At 39.0% G+C, this 24,638-nt stretch overlaps 1 protein-coding gene across 5 annotated transcripts; it reads left to right on the forward strand.

Annotated features, from left to right (window-relative positions):
* The first annotated feature begins 613 nt into the window (after positions 1-613).
* Positions 614-23,999, forward strand: fn3k (fructosamine 3 kinase). Of its 5 annotated transcripts, XM_062970685.1 has the most exons (7): positions 614-681; positions 3,241-3,324; positions 11,177-11,328; positions 15,643-15,734; positions 16,594-16,682; positions 19,538-19,660; positions 21,150-23,999. In XM_062970685.1, the coding sequence occupies exons 3-7, from the start codon at positions 11,186-11,188 to the stop codon at positions 21,486-21,488; spliced, it is 786 nt and encodes a 261-aa protein (XP_062826755.1). In that variant the 5' UTR covers positions 614-681; positions 3,241-3,324; positions 11,177-11,185; the 3' UTR covers positions 21,489-23,999. The 5 variants fall into 5 exon arrangements, with proteins under 5 accessions (XP_062826755.1, XP_062826756.1, XP_062826754.1 ...); XM_062970686.1 differs by lacking the exon at positions 614-681 and having other exon boundaries at positions 3,194-3,324; XM_062970684.1 differs by lacking the exons at positions 614-681; positions 3,241-3,324 and adding an exon at positions 6,271-6,449.
* The last annotated feature ends 639 nt before the right edge of the window (positions 24,000-24,638 follow it).

Consider the following 24,638-nt stretch of genomic DNA (forward strand, 5'->3'; position numbering starts at 1 on the left):
TCCAGGCTTAAGAGTGATGAATTGATTCCAGATTTTAGTCCAAACTTTTAAAAACCTATCCAAAGTGCTAAACCTATTTTGGGATCAGAACTTGAATAGTTCTTTCAATGTTCTATCTAAAACCTGGAGCAGAATCTTTACTGAATTAATTAATTAATTAATTAACATTTTTTTGCCCATTGGAGTGTATCTGTCCATTAGAAAAGGATCTTATTTGTAGGCAGTAAAGCATGTACTCTGACAGTTATTTGCAACAGTTGGGATTGGTGTGCTATTTTTACTTGTTGGTCTCATGCTACCTTCCTCTGAGAAGTCAAGGAGTCTGTCAGTGCACAGTATTGTCACTCCACATGGAAATTTAGCCACTGTAAACATTCTGTCATCACTGACTTGGTATTGGGGAAAGTGAAAGAGACAGAGAGGGAATCTACCTCCTCTAAATTGCTCTAACAAGTCAACATGGGAACCCAGCTGGAGGAAGAAAGGAGAACATGCAATCAATCACCATGTCTTTCTTCTACTTAATGCTATTTTTGTACTCCTTTCCACTTCACTAATCTCATAATACTCCCCCACTAGAAACATCAAGTACAAAATAAGCCAAATGAGAATGCGTCTGCATCAAACCTATCAGAAAAAGAAGCAGTCAAAAATACAGTGAGGTCCTGTAGTGCAACATAGGTATGTTGAATCCCACCACCCACTCAAAATCTCACAACCTTTATTTGTTTTATTGTATTCATTTATTTTATTTTTATCCCCTATTTCCCCTGATATAGGAACTATTGCAGTTATTAAGCAAACTATACTACATTGTCTCAAAGTACTCTGTCTGAATTTGTCGCCACTCCACCCCCTAAAAACAGATTTCTGTTTAGCCAGTGTGCTTCTCATTAGATTATTGGATGAAATGTTTGTCTGATTGAGCAAGGAAGTTCATACTGAGCACAAACAAAGTTTTACAGGGCGATACTTTTTCAGGTATAACATTTTCTAGGACAATACAGTATCAATAAACTGTACTACAAGCCTTTGATCCTATGTAAATCTGGCCAGCCCAACGACCCAATTGTACCACTCTGTACTTTATTGCTGATAGTTAATTCATTCACAGATTTTATTGCATTTTAGGAATGTTATAATTTCTTATATTTTTAATGGGACTTTATGTACATTGCTGTTTTATACCTATGTTATATATTTTAAATTTGTATATTTATATACTGTGTATTGTGGTTCAAATGTGACACTGTAGTGCTTCTGTGAGCTGCCCCGAATCCCCTGGGAAAATGGTGAAGTATAAATAAAGATTTATTACTATTATTATATTGTACTACCAAAATACCAGTCTGAAGTCAAGCTCTAAATTCCCCTCAATACTAGCAGATGGTATCTCCCCACTCTCAAGGTAAAGCCATGGGGTCCTAAATTGTCTTACAACCCTCATCATAGTGATAGATGGGGAAACAGAATAGTAATAGAATAATAACATCACGGAGATAAGACATTACATAAGTGAAGGGGAAATTGAATTTTCAGAAGCAGACATAAATGCCGATGTAGGTCCTTAACCACATAGCTTTGATTAATGTCACCTTTGAATAATGTCAAGAAATCTTTAAGAAAGATTTGGACTTGTCACCTTTTCATAACAACAATGGGGCATTTATCAACTGTGAGATTCACGAATTAGTATAATGTTGCCTAAAGTAGAAGTATGATTACTCATACTGTGTTATCATTTAATGAAGTATCAGATAGAGATGTTTTTAGATTTTAGATTTTTGTTTCTGTGTTTGTATGTGTGGGGTTTTTTCTTGTATTTTTATTTTGTTATTTTTGATAATTGCATAGTAGTAGTAAATATGTAGTGGTGTCATAGATAGATAGATGCCTGTGTATTTTATTTTGTTTTTGTTTGAATAAAATATACTTTTAAAAATTGTTTAAAGATTGTTTATTGCAGCTTGAAGGTCCTCTTGGAATTGTATATAATTGTATGGTAATTAAACAATCAGGTAGTGGGATGACCCTGAGTATTCAGATGCAAGGCATGTGGATAATGTAGACACAGCAGCTCGATATATTTTGCCACGTGAGGTGAAGAATAGGGTAGTCCCATCACCCAGCAACTGATCAGACCATTGGCTGCATCTTACTGTGAACCTGATGGTGGGAGAGCATACTCTGGCACAGCTGAGAGCAACCAGTCAGCTTGGATTGTACAGAGCAGGTTGTGTAGCACACACAGGTTTGTCTTTATCCAACCAAGGGAAATGGGTAGATGTCACTGTCATGGACCCCTCAATAGCTACCACCAAGTGCAGCCTGCAGTTATGACCTCAGTCTTTATAATGGTGGGACCTACCATCGATGGAAAGAAGTGTAAGAACATATAAAAACTAGTGCATTTTTCCCACAGTGGCAACAATTTATAGACAAATATAAAACTGACTCACTATTGCTGGCAGCTGTGTAAGTGCTATTTCCCTAACAAGCACATTACTCGTCAGAACATAATGGAGGGGGGGGGGGGGGAGGGTGACATACAGGCAGCAATAACATTCTAAGGTGTAATAACACACAAGTACATTCTACCATTATTCTTCCACAGGGCCTGTCTACATGGATAAAAAATAGTGTTCACCTTGTATTTGCCAATATTCTGGCACACAAAATAGATTTGCAATCTATTTTTAGCTATTAAACTGCTTTAAAAATGTCTAATATGTTATTTGATTTATGGTTTGTTTATTTGCTTTTTTGGTCGAACTTTATGGTATTGAATGTTTGCCGCTATATGGTGTGAATCCACTCTGAATCCCCATTGGAGAGATAGGGTGGGATAAAAATAAACTTGTATATCATATTATTAAAATAATTGCCTTTTACCCTGTATTTGGCCAACGATCTGATTGAGTTCTGGGGCCATTTACAACAGGTGGCTTTTCAGCTGAACTGGGAAAGGACTTGAGATGGCCCAAAATGGTTGGTGGATGGTGGCAAGAGCCAGTAGGTGAAATGATTGTTCCTGCCAAAGAAATAGGGGCTGGCCACATTTGAATTTACATTGGCCATCAATAATGTTTGCCAGCAGGAGGGGATAGGAGTTGAACTATACAAGGGGTCAAAATAATGATACTAACTAGGTTGGGTTGCTAGATAACAGATTTCTGAAAAGTATGAGTGTCAGAAGAAGAGCGTGATTGAGAGAGACTTCTATTTCATTCTCCAACCCAGTGTTCAACATGGAACGTTGAATGAGCAACCACTAGAATATACCAGAAGGCAGTCATAACAACATCAGCAGCAACAACAACATATGTAAGCAATTGACACTTATTATGCATCTGGTCATGTTATTTTGTCACTGGAAAGAAAATATGTGGTTGATATTCTTTGTGAGAATGGAGATAGATAGATAGATAGATAGATAGATAGATAGATAGATAGATAGATAGATAGATAGATTTTCTGTTTAGAAAATTTGAGGCAAGCAAAACAGCAGCCCCAAACAATTCAGAAACACCAGTAAAATATGAGAAATGAAAAGGTCTTGTTTCTCCATGGTTCCTATGTATAAAGTTCCTTAACAATATGGAAAAATGAGACAGGAAAGCAGTTCCCATATGGCTGCCAGAAGCATGTCTTTACTGCACTGTCCTGATCACTTCTGAGTGATTTATAAGCTAGTTTTATAAGCAATTTAGCTGCCCTTTCCCTGCACATTCTAAGCTTTCTTTATTGTTTTGTACTCCATCTAATCTTCTAAATTTGCTTTGCAATGAAATCTTAACCTGTAGGGGCTATTGGGTAAGTATTGTTATACAAAACGTTGGATTTAGGAAATCTGTTGCAATATCAGTATAATTGGTCGGGTAATGGAGTTACTGGGATACAGTACACCCATGTGTATTTGGAATTATCTGGAGGGATATTGCTTTTAAAAAATATCTATGATTATACCCTGATGCTATCTCTCAAATTCAATTAGTTAGCCAAACATTAGCCTTGTTTACTGTATTGATGAAACCAGATGTGGCTTTTTTTTATTTTTCTCTCTTTAGACCTGGGACAACGTCTGGGAGTAAGACTCCATAATCATTCTCTAAGCCAGGACTCATTACCACGGCTGATGTATATGAAACTCAGGAGATAAGACATTAAAGGGGAAATTAGGCCAGAGCTGACCACATAAAAGAAATGACTGAGAATCTCTACATGCCTCTTTCTCTTCCCCATCCCTTTCTATGGCCACAGAGCAACTTCCAAACAAAGTAAATGCGGGGATTATGAATGCAGCCTTGGATCATCCAGGGGAAGTAGAAGCTGTCCACTATGGAAGGAACACAAACCACAGTTTTAGTGAGATATTGCAAATGAAATATGAAGTTTTTTCAGTTAGGTCCATCTACACTGCTATTGCATGATCTGAGTAGTAAGGGCTCTGCTAGGCTCCAGATAGATCTCTTTTCTAAACCTCTTCCTTGAGCTCTTTGACACTTTTCCTTGCACTTTATCAACAGCTCTTGAAATTGTGTATTTTCTTATTATGCTCGACCCTTTTTATCCATAGTGGTTGATGTTTGTATCATTACCTATTTTGCTTGGTCATTTTATGTTTTATTGTATGTTATGTTTTAAATGATTATTTTACTTGATTGTTGTACTATTGTTTTTAGTTATTGATATGTGTCTTAAATTGTTATAGTTAGTTTCTGTGTTGGGCTCGGCCCCATGTTAGCCACCCCGAGTCCCTCTGGGGAGATGGTGGTGGGATAGAAAAATAAAGTATTATTATTATTATTATTATTATTATTATTATTATTACTACTACTACTACTACTACTACTACTACTAGGGTTGTCAGATCTCCAGCTCAATAAGTAGAATAGCAGCCTGTTACAATTTCCAAGGCTTGACTCATTTATTGCAAATTGCTAAGGTTTTCTGGGTAGCGTACATATTTACTTAGGGAGGATTTACACTGACCCATAATCTCTGGGCTTATCCAGTGTGGTGTATACTGGATCAGCCCTGTGATAGTTTTCACAGCCACTGTACCCAATTGTTGTGAAGACAGAAGGGAGTCCAGACTGGCTAATGGTGCCAAATCTGCACTCTTCAGCACTGCCAGGTGGCCTCCCTTACTGTCCCCTCCTGTTCTCTGTGTCACGTGTCTCTGGCGCAACATGGGCCCTATCAGTTAACTGCTGGTTGCAGTGATGTCCGCTGGGGTGAGAAGTTAGGTGAGAGACAAGAAATCCTTTGAGTAATGTGTTGTCGAAGGCTGTATGGCCATGTTCCAGAAGCATTCTCTCCTGATGTTTCCCTCATATCTATGGCAGGCATCCTCAAAGGTTGTGGGGTCTGTTGGAAACTAGGCAAGTAGGGTTTATATATATGTAGAATGTCCAGGGTTGGAGAAAAAACTCTTATCTGTTGGAGGCAAGTGTGGACGTTGCAATTGATCACCTTGATTAGCATTGAATACCCTTGCAGTTTCAAAGCTTGGCTGAAAGCCTTCGACAACACAGTCTTTTATATTGCGCTTTTAATACTTAAAACTTAGCCGCCATGAGTCCCCTCAGAGAGAAAGGCATGGTATAAATAAAGTTAGTAGTAGTAGTAATAATAATAATAATAATAATAATAGTCCATCTAGCCCATTTTTCAACATTTGTCCAATTTTCCAGATATTGCAACAGACGGGAAACTTGGGAGCAGCTGTGCAGTTATGAGCAACTCTGATTTTGTCCCCATCTACATTGTCATATAATGCAGTTTGAAACTGTATATGGGACCTTTGGTATCAAGAAATGTTATATAAATTACCGTCAGGGTACATGTAGGAGGTGTATATGAAACAAGGATAGAAGATAATAATAATAATAATAACAACAACAACAACAACAACAACAGAATTGCGTATTTAGACTTGGGTACCATTACCCAAGTCTAAATACTCTGTCTACACTGCCATATAATGCAGTTTCAAAGTCATATGATTCAGTTCAATACAGTTAATCTGCAGTTCCAAACTGCACTATATGGCAGAGTAAATCTAGCCCAAGACAACCCATGTATATACAAATGTTTCTAAATTCAAATAATTTCTTACTCCGGTGAAATCAATGTTTTATTATAGCAGTTCAAACAATTGCTATAGCTACTATTAACTTCCCCCAGGCAGGAAGCAGCCAGGCCATGAAGCTCGCAAGGCCATTAACGGTAATCAAGGTGATTAATTACAACAGTCACAATGGCCTCCAACAGACAAGAGTTCTTTCTCCCACCCTGGACCTTCCACAGATATATAAACCTTCCTTGCCTAGTTTTCTCCACATTCCTCACAACCTCTGAGGATGCCTGCCATAGACGCGAGCGAAACGTCAAGAGGAATGCTTCTGGAACATGGCCAAACAGCCCGGAAAACTCGCAGCAACCCGGTAACAATCTTTTCTCTGCGGTCGAAATTGAAGCGTGCTCCCTCTAGCGTTTTCTTATTATAGCCGTGTCGCTTTTCGTGGGGGTGAAAATAATCGGGCTGTCGAACTACAAATCCCAGAAACTCTCTGGGCAGCTCAGCAAGGCTTTCGAGATTAACCTCATAAACTCATTCGACTGCCGATAATTAATGCTGTATTTGGTTAATGGTGGTTTTCCGCAGCTCAGTTTCTACAAATGTGATCCTTCTCTTGCAGGATCTCCCCTGATCTCCCCTTTCCTCCCAGCGACCCACTTTTGGCAAACCTCTCTCTCTCCCCCCCTCCCTTCCGCGGTGGTGTTTTGCCGCGGCGTCAGCTGCCCGTTTGTGTGCTTGCTTCTCTCTCGGGCCGCGAAGGGAGGAAGCCCTGTCTAAAGCGACGGCCGGGCTCCCTCCTTCCTTGCAGGGTTTACATAAGCACGCGCGCCATGGAGAAAGCGCTGAAAAGCGGGCTGAAAACCAACCTCCTGTCGGCCTTTGGGAAAAGCGCGGGAGGCGGGTGCATCAGCCAAGGGCAAGCCTACGAGACCGACACCGGGCCGGTCTTCGTCAAAATCAACGACAAGGCCCAGGTGAAGCGCCCGGCTTCAGCCATTCGCCCGCGTTTCCCCCACCCTTTTCTACTGACCTACCTACCTACCCACTTGTCCCATCTGTCTACTCACTCTGCTTTACCTGCCTTATCTATGTCTCTATCCATTCTGTCTACCTATCTTATCTGTTTATCTCCCTCCCTCTCTTATCTGTCAATCAATCAATCAATCAATCAAGATAAACCTAATTTATCTTTCTATCTATATCAGGCATGGGCAAACTTGGGCTCTCCAGGTGTTTTGGACTTCAACTCCCACAATCCCTAACAGCCGGCTGTTAGGGATTGTGGGAGATGAAGTTCAAAACCGCTGGAGGGCCCAAGTTTGTCCATGCCTGATCTCTATGATCTAGATCCCAACTCTGTTTATTCCTATGTCGCTCTCTAGGTAAAGGTAAAGGTTTTCCCCTGACATTAAGTCTAGTTGTGTCCAGCTCTGGGGGTTGGTGCTCATTTTCATTTCTAAGCTGAAGAGCTGGAGCTGGAAGAACTTCCTCACTGTGAGAGCTGTTCGGCATTGGAACTCTCTGCCCCGGAGTGTGATGGAGGCTCCTTCTTTGGAGGCTTTTAAGCAGAGGCGGGATGGACATCTGTCAGGGGTGCTTTAAATGTGATTTCCTGCTTCTTGGCAGGGGGTTGGACTGGATGGCCTATGAGGTCTCTTCCAACTCTACTATTCTATGATTCTATGATTCTATCCTGTCTGTAGACACCTCCAAGGTCATGTGGCCGGCATGACTGCATGGAGTGCCATTACAGTAGAGTCTCACTTATCCAACATAAACGGGCTGGCAGAATGTTGGATAAGCGAATATGGGATAATAAGGAGGCATTAAGGAAAAGCCTATTAAACATTAAATTAGGTTATGATTTTACAAATTAAGCACCAAAACATCATGTTATACAACAAATTTGACAGAAAAAGTAGTTCAATATGTAGTAATGCTATGCAGTAATTACTGTATTTACGAATTTAGCATCAAAGTATCACGATGTATTGAAAACATTGACTACAAAAATGCATTGGATAATCCAGAATGTTGGATAAGCGAGTGTTGGATGAGACTCTATTGTACCTTTCCACCGGAGCGGTACCTATTGATCTACTCACATTTGCATGTTTTCGAACTAGGTTGGCAGAAGCTGGGGCTAACTGTGGGAGCTCACTCTGCTCCCCGGATTTGAACTGTCAACCTTTTGGTCAGCAAGTTCAGCAGCTCAGCAGTTAAACTCACGCCACCAGGGGCTCCATATAGCTCCCTACCTACGCTATCTATTTCCATCTATTTTCCTACCCTACTTTTTCTAGCCGCTTTGAGTCTCTTTGTGGAGGGAAAAAGTGGGGTATAAATAAATATAATAATAATATGTTGTAGAAGGCTTTCATGGCTGGAATCACTGGGTTGTTGTGAGTTTTCCGGGCTGTATGGCCAGGTTCCAGATGCATTCTCTCCTGACGTTTCTTCCACATCTATGGCAGGCATCCTCAGAGGTTGTGAGGTCCTCACAATCTCTTAAGATGCCTGCCATAGATATGGGTGAAATATCAGGAGAGATTGCTTCTAGGATATGTCCATACAGCCTGGAAAACTCACAGCAACCTAATAATAATAATAATAATAATCATCATCATCATCATCATCATCTATCTACCCACTCACCTATATGCCAGCCTTACCTATCTATCTGCCTACCCTGCTTCTGTCTGCCTTCCCACCTTACCTATCTCCTACCTACTTAGCCTATCTACCTCCTTACACTACCTATCTATTTCTGTCTACCTCCCTTCCCATCCTATTCCCATCTGCATATATAGCCTATCTTCTTTACCTCTCTTCCCCCTCCCTTCCTCCCCTATCAATCCATCTATCTACTAAACCTATCCAAATCTATTTATGTACGTACCAACCCTACCTATCTAACTGCTCTATTTATCTAAGTCCCCCTCTCTTTCTCTCTCCATCCATTCATCCAGAATATAGGGTGTCCCAAAACTTGCAACATATAGGGATAATAGGAAATGGTACCTCAATGTCCTTTTATTTACAAAACATTCCTTACAAAATTTTACAAAACACTTGCAATATAATATTATTATAATATAATAGCTTGTTAATGTTTCCTTTTGGGACACTCTGCATAGCCGGGCAGGGATTTACCCGAAATACCTGGGCAGCAAAATCAGTTCCCACCCTTCTTATTGAATGCAGTTTGTGGGACCCTTTTGTGCACTGATCGGTGTTTGTGCTGCTGGGTCATTGCTGGAACTGTAGAGCCAAAACAGTAAACATTTCAAAATGAGGATTAGGTTATCTGTCCTTACCCCTGTCCTCCAGGGATTTGGACTCTGTTCCCAGGAATGCAATTGTACAATCACATTCGAACAAACTAAAACTGGATTAAATCTTGCAAAAGCTGTGCTGTATTTGTTTTGATTGTCTTTCAGACCCATCTCCTGGCTGGAAGTATAGCATTCTCTCATTCTTCCTTCCAAGTGGGGTGTGTATGGGTACAGTTATACTATAGAATTAATGCAGTTTGACACCAACTTTACTGCCATGACTCAATGCTATGGTGTTCTAGGATTTGGAGTTTAATGGCACATCTGTACTATTTGGCAGAGAAGGCGAAAAAGCTGGTAAACTGGCTGGGATTTCTGGGAGTTGTGGGCCAAAACACCTGAGGGCCCACGGGTTGAGAACCACTGCCATAGTATTAAGCCAGAGCAGTTAAGGCTGATGTCAAGCTGCAGTCATTCTACAGCTTAGATGAACACATTATTATATGAACACATAACACATTATTATCCATCTGAGAAGATTATCTTTCCATAGATCCTGTAGGAACAAGTGTGCAAGAACCATTCCAAATCAAGTTTCTGATTGCCATGTGCCCAAATTGCTCTAGATAGAAGCATTTTTCACAAGATAAAACATTGTATCACGTATTGAAGTAGAGCTTGCCCTTTGTATCCATGGATTCTGTATCACTGGATTCAATCATCCAGGTTCTAAAAATATCCCTCGCCATAAAAAATCCAAAAAGCAAATCTTGTTTTTTTATTGTATATAAGGGACACCGTTTTATTGTGCCATTGTATGTAATGAAGATTGAACATCCGCAAGTGTTGGTATCTTGGTGGTGGCAGTGGTCTCAAAATCAAACTCCAGTGGACACCAAGGATTGGCCCACTGGGTTAAGGAAGGTTCCTGTTCGCTCCTTGTAAATTCTGTTCCAACATTTGGGGTATATGTATTTACGTACGTATATGAATCCTTGGGAGAGAATAGATTACAAATCTGAACAAATTACATGCATAAGAATTTCCCAATGAAACTATTCTCAGCATGTAGTGATAAAGAGTTATATTGGAAATTGGGAGTTCCCATTGACCCCTGAAACCTAATGGATCCTCTTCACTATTCTTTCTCACGCAGCCCTAACCTAACAACAACAACAACAACAACAACGTGTTATAACAGGCCAATAACGTGTCTGCCCACTATGTCTAAACTACTGACTGGCATGATAGCTGACAGAATTCAAGACTATCTTGAAGAAAAGAACATCTTGCCAGATGAACAGAAAGGCAACAAATGGAAAAGTAGGGGCACAAAAGACCAGACAAAATGATTCTGGAGAACTGTAAAAGTCAAAAACCTAATCTTCACATGGCCCTTTACTCACTCCCACACAGCTGAATCATCAGTCATCATCATCATCATCATCTTGATTTTTAGACTGCCCTATCTACCCAAAGGGACTCAGGGCGGTTTCCAATACTTATGGCAAACATTCAGTGCCAATAAAGAAGCATGAACAAGTTACATCAAAACAAAATAAGTCAAAAAATAAAGCAACAATTACTATAACTTCATACAAAATAGCATTTATCACTATCAGTATCTCCTAAGCTTGTGAGAATAAAGATAAATATTTATCCCACATTGATGTCCTGAGGGTAGGCAGGGCATGAATAGCAAACACTATGTCTACAGAAACAAAACAAATAAACAAAATAGGTTTTCACGTATGCAAACCATGAAAGCAGCCAAATTATTGCTTCTCCATTCAATTCTATTTTTCTTTTTGATCAGGCTAGGACAATGTTTGAGGGGGAAATGGCCAGCCTGATAGCCATCCAACAGACCAACACTGTGCGCGTCCCAAATCCAATTAAAGTCATTGATCTCCCTGGAGGTGGAGCAGCATTTGCTATGGAGTATCTGAAGATGAAGAGTCTCAGCAAGTATGTTTTTCTGATTCTTTTTTGGGGGTGGGGGAGGGGGGCAGCACCGCTGGCTGTGTTAGACATTTTTGATCTCATGGTTTACATCTGTGTTATGTCGCCTCTCAGTGGCAGTTCTTTGAGTGTCTTTAGATAACATCTCCCTGGAAGTAAAATAAATTCAAAGGAATTAACAAGCTTGCGCCCACATCATGTTTTGGAATGACTTAAGTGAAGTTATGCCAGGAAGGAACTTTTCTCTTTACTTACGTCAACAGCATGTACTCTGCTTTTTGACAATTAAATATACCTGCCAAGAGGTCTGAGAATATCCATACAATTTTGTACATAATGTTTAGGCAAGATTGGCCTCTTCCAGCTCACTAGGCTGATAGCCAACCTTCACACTTCTCAAGATGTTAACATCTATGCAATCTTTAAAGGTTTTGACCTTGGTTTGCCATTCAGTTGATTTAAGAATATATACAATAGCTATGGAGAAGCTACTGAAATGTCATTCATAGTTTATATGTGGTTTTCTGATGAAGAAAATGGTGGCAGGAACACTGCTGAAATTGTGAATATAGTTAAAACTAGAATGTTGTGCTTTTTAAACTTCCATAAGGCATATATTAAACCCAGGAACCTAATTTCAACTATTTTGCATTCAACCTGCTGTGGTAAGAGTAGTCTGGCCACTGGATGGAAAAGGGAAATCAGAAAAAGAGGCTGCATCCACATTGTAGAATTAATGCAGTTTGATATCACTTCAACTCTTTTTTTCAATGCTATAGAATCCTAGGTGGTGGTGTTTTACAAGATCTTTAGCCTTCTCTGCCAAAGAGTGTTTATGCCTCACCAAACTACAACTCCCAGGATTCCATGGCATTGAGCCATGGCAGTTAAAGTGAAATCAAACTGATTACATCCCCAATATGCATCCAGAGAAAAACTATATTTCCTGCACACTGTTAACTTGAGCCCTGCCTATTCTTGACAATTAATCCTGAGAGGTGTACTAATTGCTTTTGAAATATAACCCGCAACAGTTTACAAAAGTCCCTCACACCTTCCATAACACTTCTTCCTCCATTATTTAAAATGTATCGAACTGTTTATTTCCCTAGTTCCTTCCACATCTGATACATAAATCGGGTGATGCCTGATTGTTGTATGAATTGTTGAGGCTTGGAAGTGCTTGATGAGGGTGTTGGGATATTTCCAAGAAAATGTGCAGGCAGGCTTGTCCTTTAGAGAAATGAGCTATTATCAAACTGCACAGAATGCAAAGGAGCCCAAAGGAACTCACAATAATCCAATTCATCCTGCTTGTTCTGGGGCTGCCCCCCCCCCCCCCCCGCTTTCTCAACTTAAATCATTGCTGTTGTCCAGTTTCTCAGATATTTACAAAAACTAGGCTCATGACTGGTTTTACACATCAGGCCATATTAGTGAGACTTTATTGTTCAAAGCATTATATATTTGGGTTGTCCTGTGATCTCCATTATATTGTACCAGTCTGGAATTTGGGAAGATAATATATGTATATGGAATGAGGCTGCATGAATCTACTTTGTGTGTCTACATAGAGAAGAGTTCTGTGGTATTCAAACATGTAAACTGGAAATGCTGATTTTTATTGATAATTCTAAAATCTTTATTGATCCCAGCAAGAAATATTAAAGAAAACCTTGACACCTGTTAAGAGGTATGAAAAAGAGGATAGCAATTGGACATTTCTGAAAGAGATTTACAAGGTGTATTTAAAAAAAATCCAAGAGAGTTCAGCTGCCCTCGGCCTTAAAAACAGTTCTGAGATCTCTAATTCTTCCTTGTAGTAAGGTTGTTTTGGCTTTCTAGTGTATTTCTTAATGTATCATATGTATGTAGGTGAAATCTCTGTTTCTTAGGTAAAGTCAAGAAGCTTTTGCGATGGGTTTGATATCCTCTGATTAATTAATAATAAGTATTTTGTATGTTAAAACTTAAGAGAGGAATGCTATCTGATGGGTCAGTTTTTTTTGGGGGGGGGGGTTCCATGTCAAGAGTGACTTGAGAAATTGCAAGTCATTTCTGGTGTGAGAGCATTGGCAGTCTGCAAGGACGTTGCCCAGGGGATGCCCAGATGTTTGATGTTTTACCATCCTTGTGGGAGGCTTCTCTTATGTCCCCGCATGGGGAGGTAGAGCTGACAGATGGGAGCTCACCCCGCTCCTCAGATTCGAATCGCTGATCTTTCGGTCAGCAGTTGAGCCAGCACAAACGTTTGACCCATTGCGCCACCAGGGGCTCCAGGTCAATTGTTAAGAAACTATAATAGAAAAATGCGTAATACCAATGATATAGAAATTATAGTATATACACACAAATATAGGTATGTATTTATGTATGTATATATATATAGAGAGAGAGTGTGTGTGAGAGAGACAGATTGATATAAAAGAAATCTAGATGGGCTAGACAAAGAGAAGTTTGAGAGATCTGGCCTTCAGGAGCTATTAGCGAAAGTTCTTAAAAATGGACTATAAACAAATTGTCATACTGAGCGATTACGGTTAAATCAGAGTTGCATATATATAATATATCCTGATGTTGTCTATTTGATTGTTTATTATTTGAAGTGTTTTATCATATTATGCTATTTTCAGCATTTAATGTTTGCTGATTTTTTGTTGTACACCGCCCTGAGTCTCTTTCTCTTTTGGGAAACAGGGCAGGATAGAAATAAAGTTTATTATTATTTATTATTATTATTATTATTATTATTATTATTATTATTATTATTATTATTATTATATTGAACCTAAGAGTTATAGGTGGAAAATATATTTGATGTAAATACAGAAAGAGAGAGCACATTATAATGATAAAATGATATAAACACTAACCTACTAACAACCTAAATGAAAATTGTAGAACTTTATTGGTAGATATTAATAATAAATAATTTAAGAAAAGATTTAATGTGAAACATTCTGTTGTGAAAAGTTAAGCTTAATTTCTACTGAAGAAGAACTGGAAAAGAATATATCAGGACCAGGAGGCAATGTGAGAAGACATAAGGAGATATATCCAATAGACTTAAAATTAAAATGGTTAACATCCTCAATATTTTATTAAATATGAGTTAAAGAAATAGAGATGAAGACTTAGTTATAACAGTGATAATTTTGTAAAAGAACTCCCCTTATTTCAACAACCCTCACCCTCTTTGTTTTCACCTCATAACACAATTGACATTTGTAAAGATGCAACGAACCAATAACTAATCTATTATTCCCATTTTTTCCCTTTTTCTTTCCTTGCCCTGCCACATTCCACTTTCCTAGTAAATCTATATATATATATAAATGTAATGTTCATTTTACTATGGAGTAAACAACAAAACCACTGAATCAAATCACACCAAATTTGGCCACAAAAGACATAGTCATCCAAAATATGTCTTTTAATTTAAAAAACCCTAGAAAAATAGTCCAAATTACAGAGGATGAGGAAGAGCCTTTCTCCCCCTAACTGCCGGTTAGAAAGGTAGGCTCTGCTGCCTTTAGCCCCCCCCCCCCCCGCCTTTAGGCCCCGCCCCTTCTTATCCTAGCAACTCCCGCAGCCAAAATGACGCCCAGGGCACAGGCAGAGTGCACTTAGGCCTGATCCACATTGCCTATAAAATACAGATTATCTGATCTGAACTGGATTATATGGCAGTGTATACTAAAGGCCCTTCCACACAGCTATATTACCCATTTATAATCTTATATTATCTGCTTTGAACTGGATTATATTGAGTCCACAGTGCCATAATCCACTTCAGTGTGGATTTTATACAGCTGTGTAGAAGGGGCCTCATATAACCCACTTCTAAGCAGATAATATTATAAATATAATATGAAATAATTACTGTGGTATAATAATACAGAACAATATAATCTTTAAAACCAGGATAGTCAATTCAGAGCAACTCTCTGAAAGCAGGGAAATTTGGAATTCCAGAAAGGAAACAATCAGGGCCAGCTAACACTTCCCAACAATGGATTCCCCCAGGCAGGAAGCAGCCTGGCTTTTCAGCTGCAAGACTATTCAGTGCAATTCAAGCTGGCCAAACAATGATTCCCCTACAAAGGAAGTAGCCAGGCTTCACAGCAGCTCTTTGATTGAGGGTGCTACCCCAGCTACTCCAGAAAACGGCCAGGCTTTGAGGCTGCAAGGCTATTCACTGCTATTCCACCAGGCCAACAAATAATTCCCATAAGCCATAGCAATGCGAGGCCGAGCACAGCTAGTGTTTAATAAAATTATTTGGGAAAAAATAATGCTTGGGTTATTTCTCCCTTACAGATACTCTTCAAAGCTTGGAGAACAAGTAGCAGATCTTCATCTTTACAACCAAAAACTTGGGGAAAAATTAAAGAAAGAAGAAAACAGAGTTGGTAAAGTATTGACAGTGTATACATCCTGTTCTCTGTTTTGTTTTATTGCTATCTTTGTCATAGAGCATGACATTGAATATTTGCCATCTTTGGTTTTGGAAGCCACACTAAGTCCCTTCGTGGGAGAAAGGGCAGGTTAAAAAATAAAGTTTATTATTATTATTATTATTATTATTATTATTATTATCATCATCATCATCATAATCATCATCATCATTTAATCTATATTTTCTTTAATTGGATTTAAACAACCATGTTTTCTGGGTTAAATTTAAGAGGCTCATTAATACATATTAACAATAGAAAGATGTTACACTTAGGTAATCCCAATCCCCTCTCCCTGTTGTCTTTCTTGTGATACTTGCCTTTTTTGCATCCAGATTATCACAGAGCAACATTTTATATAAAATATGTATTTCCTATAATATTTCAAGGTTTTCATTTCACTTCCATTTTAATTAACATCATAAAGAATGCTGTAAAAATAATTGTTTCCTGCACATCTTTTGCATGCCTGTTCAGATTTATGTCCCATTTTGATTTAATTAGAGTTTAGTGTCAGGAAAGTGTGTTTATCATCATACTTTAGGATGTAAAGTTGCAGGCCTATAACCTGAGAGTGAGTGCTATTCAATGAAGTATCCAGACAGGCCCCTTCTATGCTACCCTATATCCCAGGATCTGATCCCAGATTATCTGGCAGTGGAGATTTATATAATCCAGTTTAAAGTAGATAACCTGGGATCAGATCCTGGGATGTAAGGACAGTGTAGAAGGGGCAACACTTGCTTTGTTAGTGGAAGAAGGATCTGTTTTCACACTTCTCCTTTTACTTTGATCAGTTTGCTTTATTTGACAGGAGCAGGGCTTTTTGCAGGCCTGACAGAACCTCGCTATGTAGACAAGTTTGGATTCCATACAGTTACCTGCTGTGGTTATATATCTCAGGTGAGTTCCAGCTTTGCATATCAAATGTAGAAATAATGTCATACAATGCATAAATAATAGATATACGTTAATTCATAAGTACTACAGCTGATTATTTGAAATCTAGTTATTTCATTTTTTTTACTGAGCATTAGCAGGAACTTCTGTTTTGAAATAACAAAGGGTGCATCTACACTGCAGGATTAATCCAGTTTGAAACTATTTTAGCTGCTATTGCTGAATATTATGGAATCTTGGGATTTGTAGTTTGGTAAGGAGCCAGCACTCTTTGGCAGAAAAGGATAAAGATGTTGTAAAACTGCAACTTTATGGTTTCACGAGCCCTGACTGTCAGGGACAGAACGCCACCAAATAAAGTTCAACACGGTTTATTAAAGTTACAGAACTAAAAATGCCCGTAAGAAACAAAAGACTAGGCAAACACTTGCCTTCAGTGTGAAAAGATACAAAAAGACTCCGCTGATACTAAAAGCGGTTCGAAAGATAAACCGGATTAAACAGGAGTTTAATCCGGGTTAAACCAAAAATGCTTACTTCAGCCTAGCACTTTAAACAAACAAAAGTTGATAAACAAAGATTCAATGAAACACAAATAACTGGTAGCAGATTCCTCTCTGCTACTCAAAAGCTACGATTGAGTAACTAAGTTGTTACTCCTCCGTGCAACGAGCGAACTCCGGGTCCAAACACATCAATCAGGGCAGCAACGGTCAGCAGGGTCCCAATCCGGTCCGAGGTCGAAAGCCAGGTACAGACGTCTTTAGTTCACAAGTTCCACCGATAGCCACAGAAGGGATAGTCCGAGGTCGTAGTCAATCAGTCAGTCCAGCGTCATTCCAGAGTAGGCAATTAATGTCCGTCAAAAAGACGACGGAGGTCCAAGCTATCAAGATTAAACACAAGTTGCACAGAAAAAGCCCACACAGTTCCTCCCGCTGTCTATGCCCAGTGTCCTTGGTAACTTACGTATTTAGCAAACGAATCACACCTGTCTTCAGGAAGTTCCCAACAAGAGCCCAAGCGTTCGTCCAGATTACCTTGCCCAACGCAATTTGCCCTGGATTCTAAACCCCATTTTATGCCAGTTCACAACTCCTCATCGCTGTCAGCTGTTACCCTAATTCCAGGTGCCTCATCATCATCCTCTTCATCAGAGCTAAAACACCTTTGACTATGCCCCACAGCATCCCCAGCTGTGGATCCCGTTCCATCCCTCCAGCCCGTCCACGGGTCCGATCCTGCAACCCGCCAGTCGCCTCCCACACTATCATTGCCGGTGACACCCAAATCCTCCCTCACACGAGTCCATTCCATGTCATCCTCCTCAGAACTAACCATCTCTTCCTCCATTCCCTCGGTAAAACCCTCAAAGGAGTCTTCGTCTGTTGGTTCTGCAAATAAGTCCCGCAGCCGTTTCCTTTCTCGCTCCTCAAGAGAGTCTGACTCCCGAGGAGTCTTACGACCACATCTCCCAGTATCGGAGCCATAAGGCTCAACCATAACACTGACAGTTAAAGTAGTGTGAAACTGCATTAATCTTCTGGTATACATGCACCCAGATTTAAAGCAGAATATGGCAAAGATAAGTCCTCATTACACATCATGTGTATTTCTGCATATGCTATAATGGAAACATCGATGAAGGCGTATTGTCTTCTTTCTTATATGCTTCTTGGTTTACCCAAATAGTATGCTTAGACTCGATGAGGTAACTGATTTATACCATGAGAAAGTTAGTGTTAAATTTGAAGGTGACATTGGCAAGATATATTGTTGGTAAGCCTGGTTTAAATCTGTTTTCTAAGTTATAACCCAGATATAATATTTAGAGCTTAATATCTCTTGCAACATAATTGGTAATGTATTTAGAAACATATCTTTTTGTGTGTATGTGAATATGAATGATATCTGAGTAAAAGTGACATTTGCAAAAGATTTGCCCAACTGACTGAGTGGCTACCAGTTTCAACAGTCAAAGGATATACTACATCATTGCTTCTTAAAATATGGGTCCTGACCCAAATGGTGTCCTCTTAGATCAGTGTTGGGTCTCAAAAAACTTCTGTATGTCACCTTGTCGCTGTTTTAGACATTTACACGAATCTGTTGTGCAGTGTTTACAGTAGACTCTACAGAAGATGCTTCAACTATATTTCATGAAAAAGGAAAATTGGCCTGCTTAGCAAGCCTTCCAAATGTTGATTTGTTATCAGTAAATGTTTGATTTTTATACCTATTTCATATACCTATATACTTGGATCACATAAAAATTATTGGGCCAAAATGGATACTGGGTAGAAAAATTTAAGAAGCCATGGCAGTGGTATTAAACTATCAAGGGTTAGAGGATTGCACTAGCTCTTCTGGGAACATTGGGGAGCTATAGACTTAATTCTCCATTCCCAAGTTTTAATTCTTCCTACTCTGGCATGCTTCCTTGAGGACAGTTTCTCCATATATTGGTCCACTGTGGATCATTTTAGAGCTAGGAGAGACTTTTTACTAATAAGAAGTGACCCAAAAATCCGCTTCTTCATTACATCCTATTGGGAAAAAGGTCTCTGTTGGGCCTAAAATGGCCCGAAGGCCAAAAGCAAAAAGAAACAACCCCTTTCTCCCAGGGGCTGCTGAGATTTTTTTTTAAAAAAGAAATGTTTCTTAACCACATAAATGGCACAGGTTCGCACGTTTCCCAATGCAGCTCTGTAAAAAGTTTGGGGAATATATTGACCTTTTTATATACAGCTGCCATCATTCTTCACAATTGGTGTTAAATCCAAAAACATCTCAAGGGGCTCCTGTTTCTCAACCATGCTCTATATAGAACTGTTTCCCTCTATATTTTTATTTTATAGGTAAATGAATGGCAAAGTGACTGGCCCACTTTCTTTGTACGTCACCGGCTCCAAGCCCAAATGGATTTGATTGAGAGAGATTATGGGGACAGAGAAGCAAGAGAATTGTGGACTCAACTAAAGGTACTGAAGAAATGCTAGGATGCCTGATTGCAAAAGCAGAGAGGAGCCAATGTATAAACATCTACATAAGCTAAGATCCACGTGTGCTTGCAATTCAGTCCCTTCAAATTATTTTGACAGATGTTTTTGCTACAGGTGTGATTCTCTCTCTTACATCGCTGCCAGATCTTCTCTGGGTCATAGATGGTTTTGCTTACAAGTACTGTAGTTCCCATACCAGGAGCCTTGGGAGGGCTGACCTTAATAGACCTGCTTTTAATTATCTGAACATCTTTCGAGTGGAATAGTCAATATGTAGGATACAAAGAATAGGACTAGTCATTGTTTCCTGGGAGGCTGGGCCCATATTTTGCCTTGTATTAAACACTTGTGAAGTATATCACCACAGTATGTGGCCCCATCTACACTGCCGTGTAATCCATTTCAATGCAATTAATCTGCATTCTGAAACTAGATTATATGGCAGTGTAGATGAGGCCTCAGTGTGGCTGTGCTACATCAACACTGTTGCCTAAGCATCCTTCTGTATTCATAATTTAGAACTGCTTTTCACTCTTGAGAATAGCTATACATAATTTGCACAGTTCAAAATAACTAACCTTGCTCCCAATTCTGGTTTAATTGAAGAATAACTATTTATTTAATATACTGTATATCTCACCTTTGTTCTGAATGGGGCCTAGTTACACAAATTATAAGCAAGATACACAAATGAAAACATCTTCAATAACAAAGTTTAAACATTGTTAAATAAGCAACCATATCAAAACACTAGTAATTTAAAGCAATATAAAACCATTTTTTCCTGGTAACAACAGGGTGGGATTCTTCCCCTTGTACACTGCCATATAAAATCTAGATCTGCTTTGAACTGGATTATATGGCAGTGTAGACTCATATAATCCAGTTCAAAGCAGATCATGTGGATTATCTGCTTTGATAATCTGGACTATATGGCAGTGTTAGAAGGACACTTGTTTTTTCTCTGCTGCTGGCCATTGGATCTCCCAAAACCTGGTCCTGAAGGTTAATTGATCCCTTTTGAATTGGTTTGTGATGGAACACAGAGGAATTTGAGGAGTGGTAGAATTCAGTTAAGCTTCTTTGCCAAGTAGAAGTGGGTTTCTGTTTGGGGAAAACATCTCTGGATTCAAGCATTTCCTCTGTACCTTTCTGCATGATTAGAAGCGTAAAGATCCCTCAGCCAGACTACAAATCCCTAGGTTCCCACAGAATGCAGCATTTTTCTTCCGATCCCATCAGTTGTGATTTGTGCAAAGATGTAAAGTAAGGTGAAAAAGATTTCCAGGCAATTACAAAATGTATATTAACCTCAATTTATCCATAGTTTGTCAGGCTTAGCCATAAAAGTAGGACAAATTACCATTCTTAACACGTACAATTGCAAAATTCAGGGTTATGTTTGCTTTCCTGGCTAGATTTTAAAAAAATACTTTTTGTTTTTCTTTTTGTTTATGTTTTTTTACAGCCAAAGATTCCTGAGATGTTTTGCGACCTGGAAATCATTCCTGCTCTCATCCATGGGGACCTCTGGGCAGGAAATGTAGCTGAAGATGACTCTGGCCCAATTCTCTTTGACCCTGCTTGCTTCTATGGCCATTCAGAATTTGAACTTGCAATTTCAATGATGTTTGGTGGCTTTAGTAGCTCCTTCTTTTCTGCTTATCACAATAAAATCCCCAAGGCTCCAGGCTTTGAAAAGCGTAATAAGCTTTATCAGCTATTTAACTTTATTAACCACTGGAATCATTTTGGGACACAATATCGGCGATCTACCCTTAATGTAATGAGGAAGCTTGTAAAGTGAACCTCCCAATGCTCTTCCTGCATAAGCAGATCTGTGTTTGATGTCAGAACATCAAATACGATGATTCAGAAATGAAAGGCAGCCACCTGGAAGTCTCCAAAAGTAATGATTAAGGTGGCATTTGTGCACATTTGATTCCTCACAAAATGCTTGCAGTGGTTTGTAATTTTTACATTCTGTAATTGTCAACTAGCATATTAATAACCACTTTGATAAGGTTAGGAGAACTGTGTAACATTAATATCAGTTGGAATGAATTATGTAACATTATAGCACACACCGTGTAAAAACATCTAATCCAGTTATGGTTAGATCTATAATTTAGTAATTAATGATAAGAGGCTGGAAAGCAATTCTTTAGCCTACACCATCTTGGCATTTTGAGATGATCACAGCAGTCCATATATTCCAGAAACTAGCTGTATAAACTATGCAGAACTGTTAAACCATTGAAATATTCATATTACCTGCTGTGCAAATAACAACCTTCCTTCACAAGAATCTGGGGGTCATCCACACTGTACGACTAATCCAATTTGAAACCACTTTAATGGCCTTGGCTCAATGCTACGAAATTCTGGGGGTTGTTGTTTTACAAGGTCTTTGCCCTTCTCTGCCAAGGAGTGCTGGTGTTTCATCATACTACAGCTTCCAGGATTCCATAGCATTGAGCTGTGGCAATAAAAGTGGTGTCAAGCAGCATTAATTCTACAGTGTAGACACACCCAGGGATGGCCCACTATAAGACGAGGGAGGTACACGATGGACAGAGTTGTCTTTGGGATGTGATCAGCTGTACAAACCTCCTCTGCACACATACATTTCCCTGCTGCCTTCAGGTGACTGGAGAATACAGTCTGGGTACCAATATGGAAATAAAATTCAGCTTTATAGTCAACTTTTCTCTGTAGAAGGAGAGAACGATTTGCCTCAGGCATCAAAATATTTTGGTCAATCCCTGAGAACATCATTGCACTGCACGAAAACCAGTTTTTAACATGTCTGTATTTCAGGTGCAGAGCTGGCTTTATGAACACTGCTTTTTAGGCCCTGCTTTATATACACACGCCTCAGCATGTATAGTTATTATTACAACCAACATGCACAGTGAATCTGTGAGTAAACCCTGTTAAACAAAGTAGTTGTTGTTTTGGGGTTATACATACAGTTGCATAAAAATACATGAGGTTTGTTGTGAAATTAGCTTTAACAGGGAAAATAAACCTGCTATCTTATTATTTATTTTTTTAGAAAACTGTTTGAAATTAAACTTATTTCAAAGTTATTTCTTGTTTACATGCAATTAGCTTGAATAATGGTTAGTAACAGATGGAGATAGGTATGAAAGAAAGAATATTGCAAGAATGAGTGGTCTGAGTATTTTAGCTGTTTCCCAGACATTGACCATGGCTATCCAGTGTCAAATTTTCTATCTCTAGATAAGTCAATGACTTCATGAATTGGATATAGGTAATGTTCTATTCAAAAGAGAGTTTTAACCTAACTCTGGTAAGCAATGTGCTCCTCTAGAGCACTGCTTCTTAAACTGGGTCCTAACCCCAAATGAGATTCCTTTAGCTCAATATTGGGGTCACAAAAATTGGTCATGGTAAAGGTTTTTGAACATTACCTCTTTGCACAGATCTGTCAGCAACAACATGCAACAGTGGACTCTGCAGAAAATGCTTCAGCTGTATGCCACAAAAAGGGAAATCAGCTTGTTTAGCAAACCTTGCAAATACTGGTTTATTGTCAGTAAATGGTTTATTTTAGATCTATCCAATATACCTATATACTCAGGGTCGCAAAATAATTCCTTAGGCGGAAAGTGATCACGAGTGGATAAAGTTTAAGAAGCCCTGCTCTAGATAGTCTTGGACTGCAACTCCAATGATCCCTCTATCACTAACTTGCCTGGGCTGGTGTAGGCTGCGTTTCAACATTATCTGAAAGGTCGCAGGTTCCCACATTTGGGATGAGAAACAGAGAAACGTAGGACAAAAAGTAATTTGAGATTTAAGTCTTTTTTGAGATTTTTTTTTCCGTGTCAGGAGCAACTTGAGTCACTTCTGGAGTGAGAGAATTGGCCGTCTGCACTGGCCTTCTTCTAAGCTTGTTTAAAAAGCAAGATTAAGTATTGCATGTTACAAGTATTGTGATAAGCATTTCATGCGTTGTATACATTTGTAGTTAATAATGACTGAATCTGTTGGAAGTTTTAAAAATGTATTTCTTCTCAGTTAGCATTAATATTTTACCCATGATGTCAATTTTAAACATTTAAAGCATTCTTAGTTTAAAGGGTTAGTAAGCCTAAAAACTGGGATTGGAAGGTAATGGGAATGTGAGATTAGTCTTCATTTATGATAGGAAGATTAGTATTAATGTAGTCAACCCAGTGATCGGCTAAATATACTCATAGTGATATCGAATTTGAATGAAAGTTAACATGCTATATTTACTTTGTACGTAATATGAAATCCAAATAAAATATTGACATTGTTGACATAATTTGAGTAAAACATATCTTGCTGGTTAGGCACGAAACAAACAAACCATGTGAAGGGAGGGAGGAGTCAAGAGTTATACTTAAAGATTTCATCCCACTGAACATGCCAAGTGTTTGGAGGAGTAGGTTTACTATACAGCTCAGAATACTCTGTTTTGAAATCCTACTATAGCACATTTTGCTGTAGTTTCTCAATGATTGAATATCTTGTAGTCTCCATCAATTTAACATAGTTTGTGGGCACAAAAATGAAGTTTCTTAAGTACAACTACTACTTTCAAAATAAGGACTACACAATTTATTGGGTTACTAGCTGTGCCCAGCCACGCGTTGCTGTGGCAAAGTATGGTGGTATGGGAGATAAAGTATTGAGGAATTGGTGGTAGTTAAGGTATAGGTAAAGGTTTTCCCCTGACATTAAGCCCAGTCATGTATGATTCTGAGGGTTGGTGCTCATCTCCATTTCTAAGCCGAAGAGCCGGCGTTGTCCGTAGACTCCTCCAAGGTCATGTGGCATGACTGCATGGAGCAGCCGTTACCTTCCCGCCAAAGCAGTACCTATTGATGCACTCACATTTGCATGTTTTTGAACTTCTGGGTTGGCAGAAGCTGGGGCTAACAGTGGGGGCTCTCTCCACTCC

Source organism: Anolis carolinensis, chromosome 2 (genome assembly GCF_035594765.1).
Source record: "Anolis carolinensis isolate JA03-04 chromosome 2, rAnoCar3.1.pri, whole genome shotgun sequence".
NCBI classification, from domain to species: domain Eukaryota; kingdom Metazoa; phylum Chordata; class Lepidosauria; order Squamata; family Dactyloidae; genus Anolis; species Anolis carolinensis.

What these genes read in the sequence shown, in the direction of transcription:
- fn3k (XM_008104313.3), top strand. Translation starts at nt 6,916, where the DNA reads ATGGAGAAAGCGCTGAAAAGCGGGCTGAAAACCAACCTCCTGTCGGCC. An exon ending in AAGATGAAGAGTCTCAGCAA is followed by an intron (nt 11,329 to 15,642) that starts GTATGTTTTTCT and finishes TCTCCCTTACAG; the next exon opens with ATACTCTTCAAAGCTTGGAG. An exon ending in GCTGTGGTTATATATCTCAG is followed by an intron (nt 16,683 to 19,537) that starts GTGAGTTCCAGC and finishes TTTATTTTATAG; the next exon opens with GTAAATGAATGGCAAAGTGA.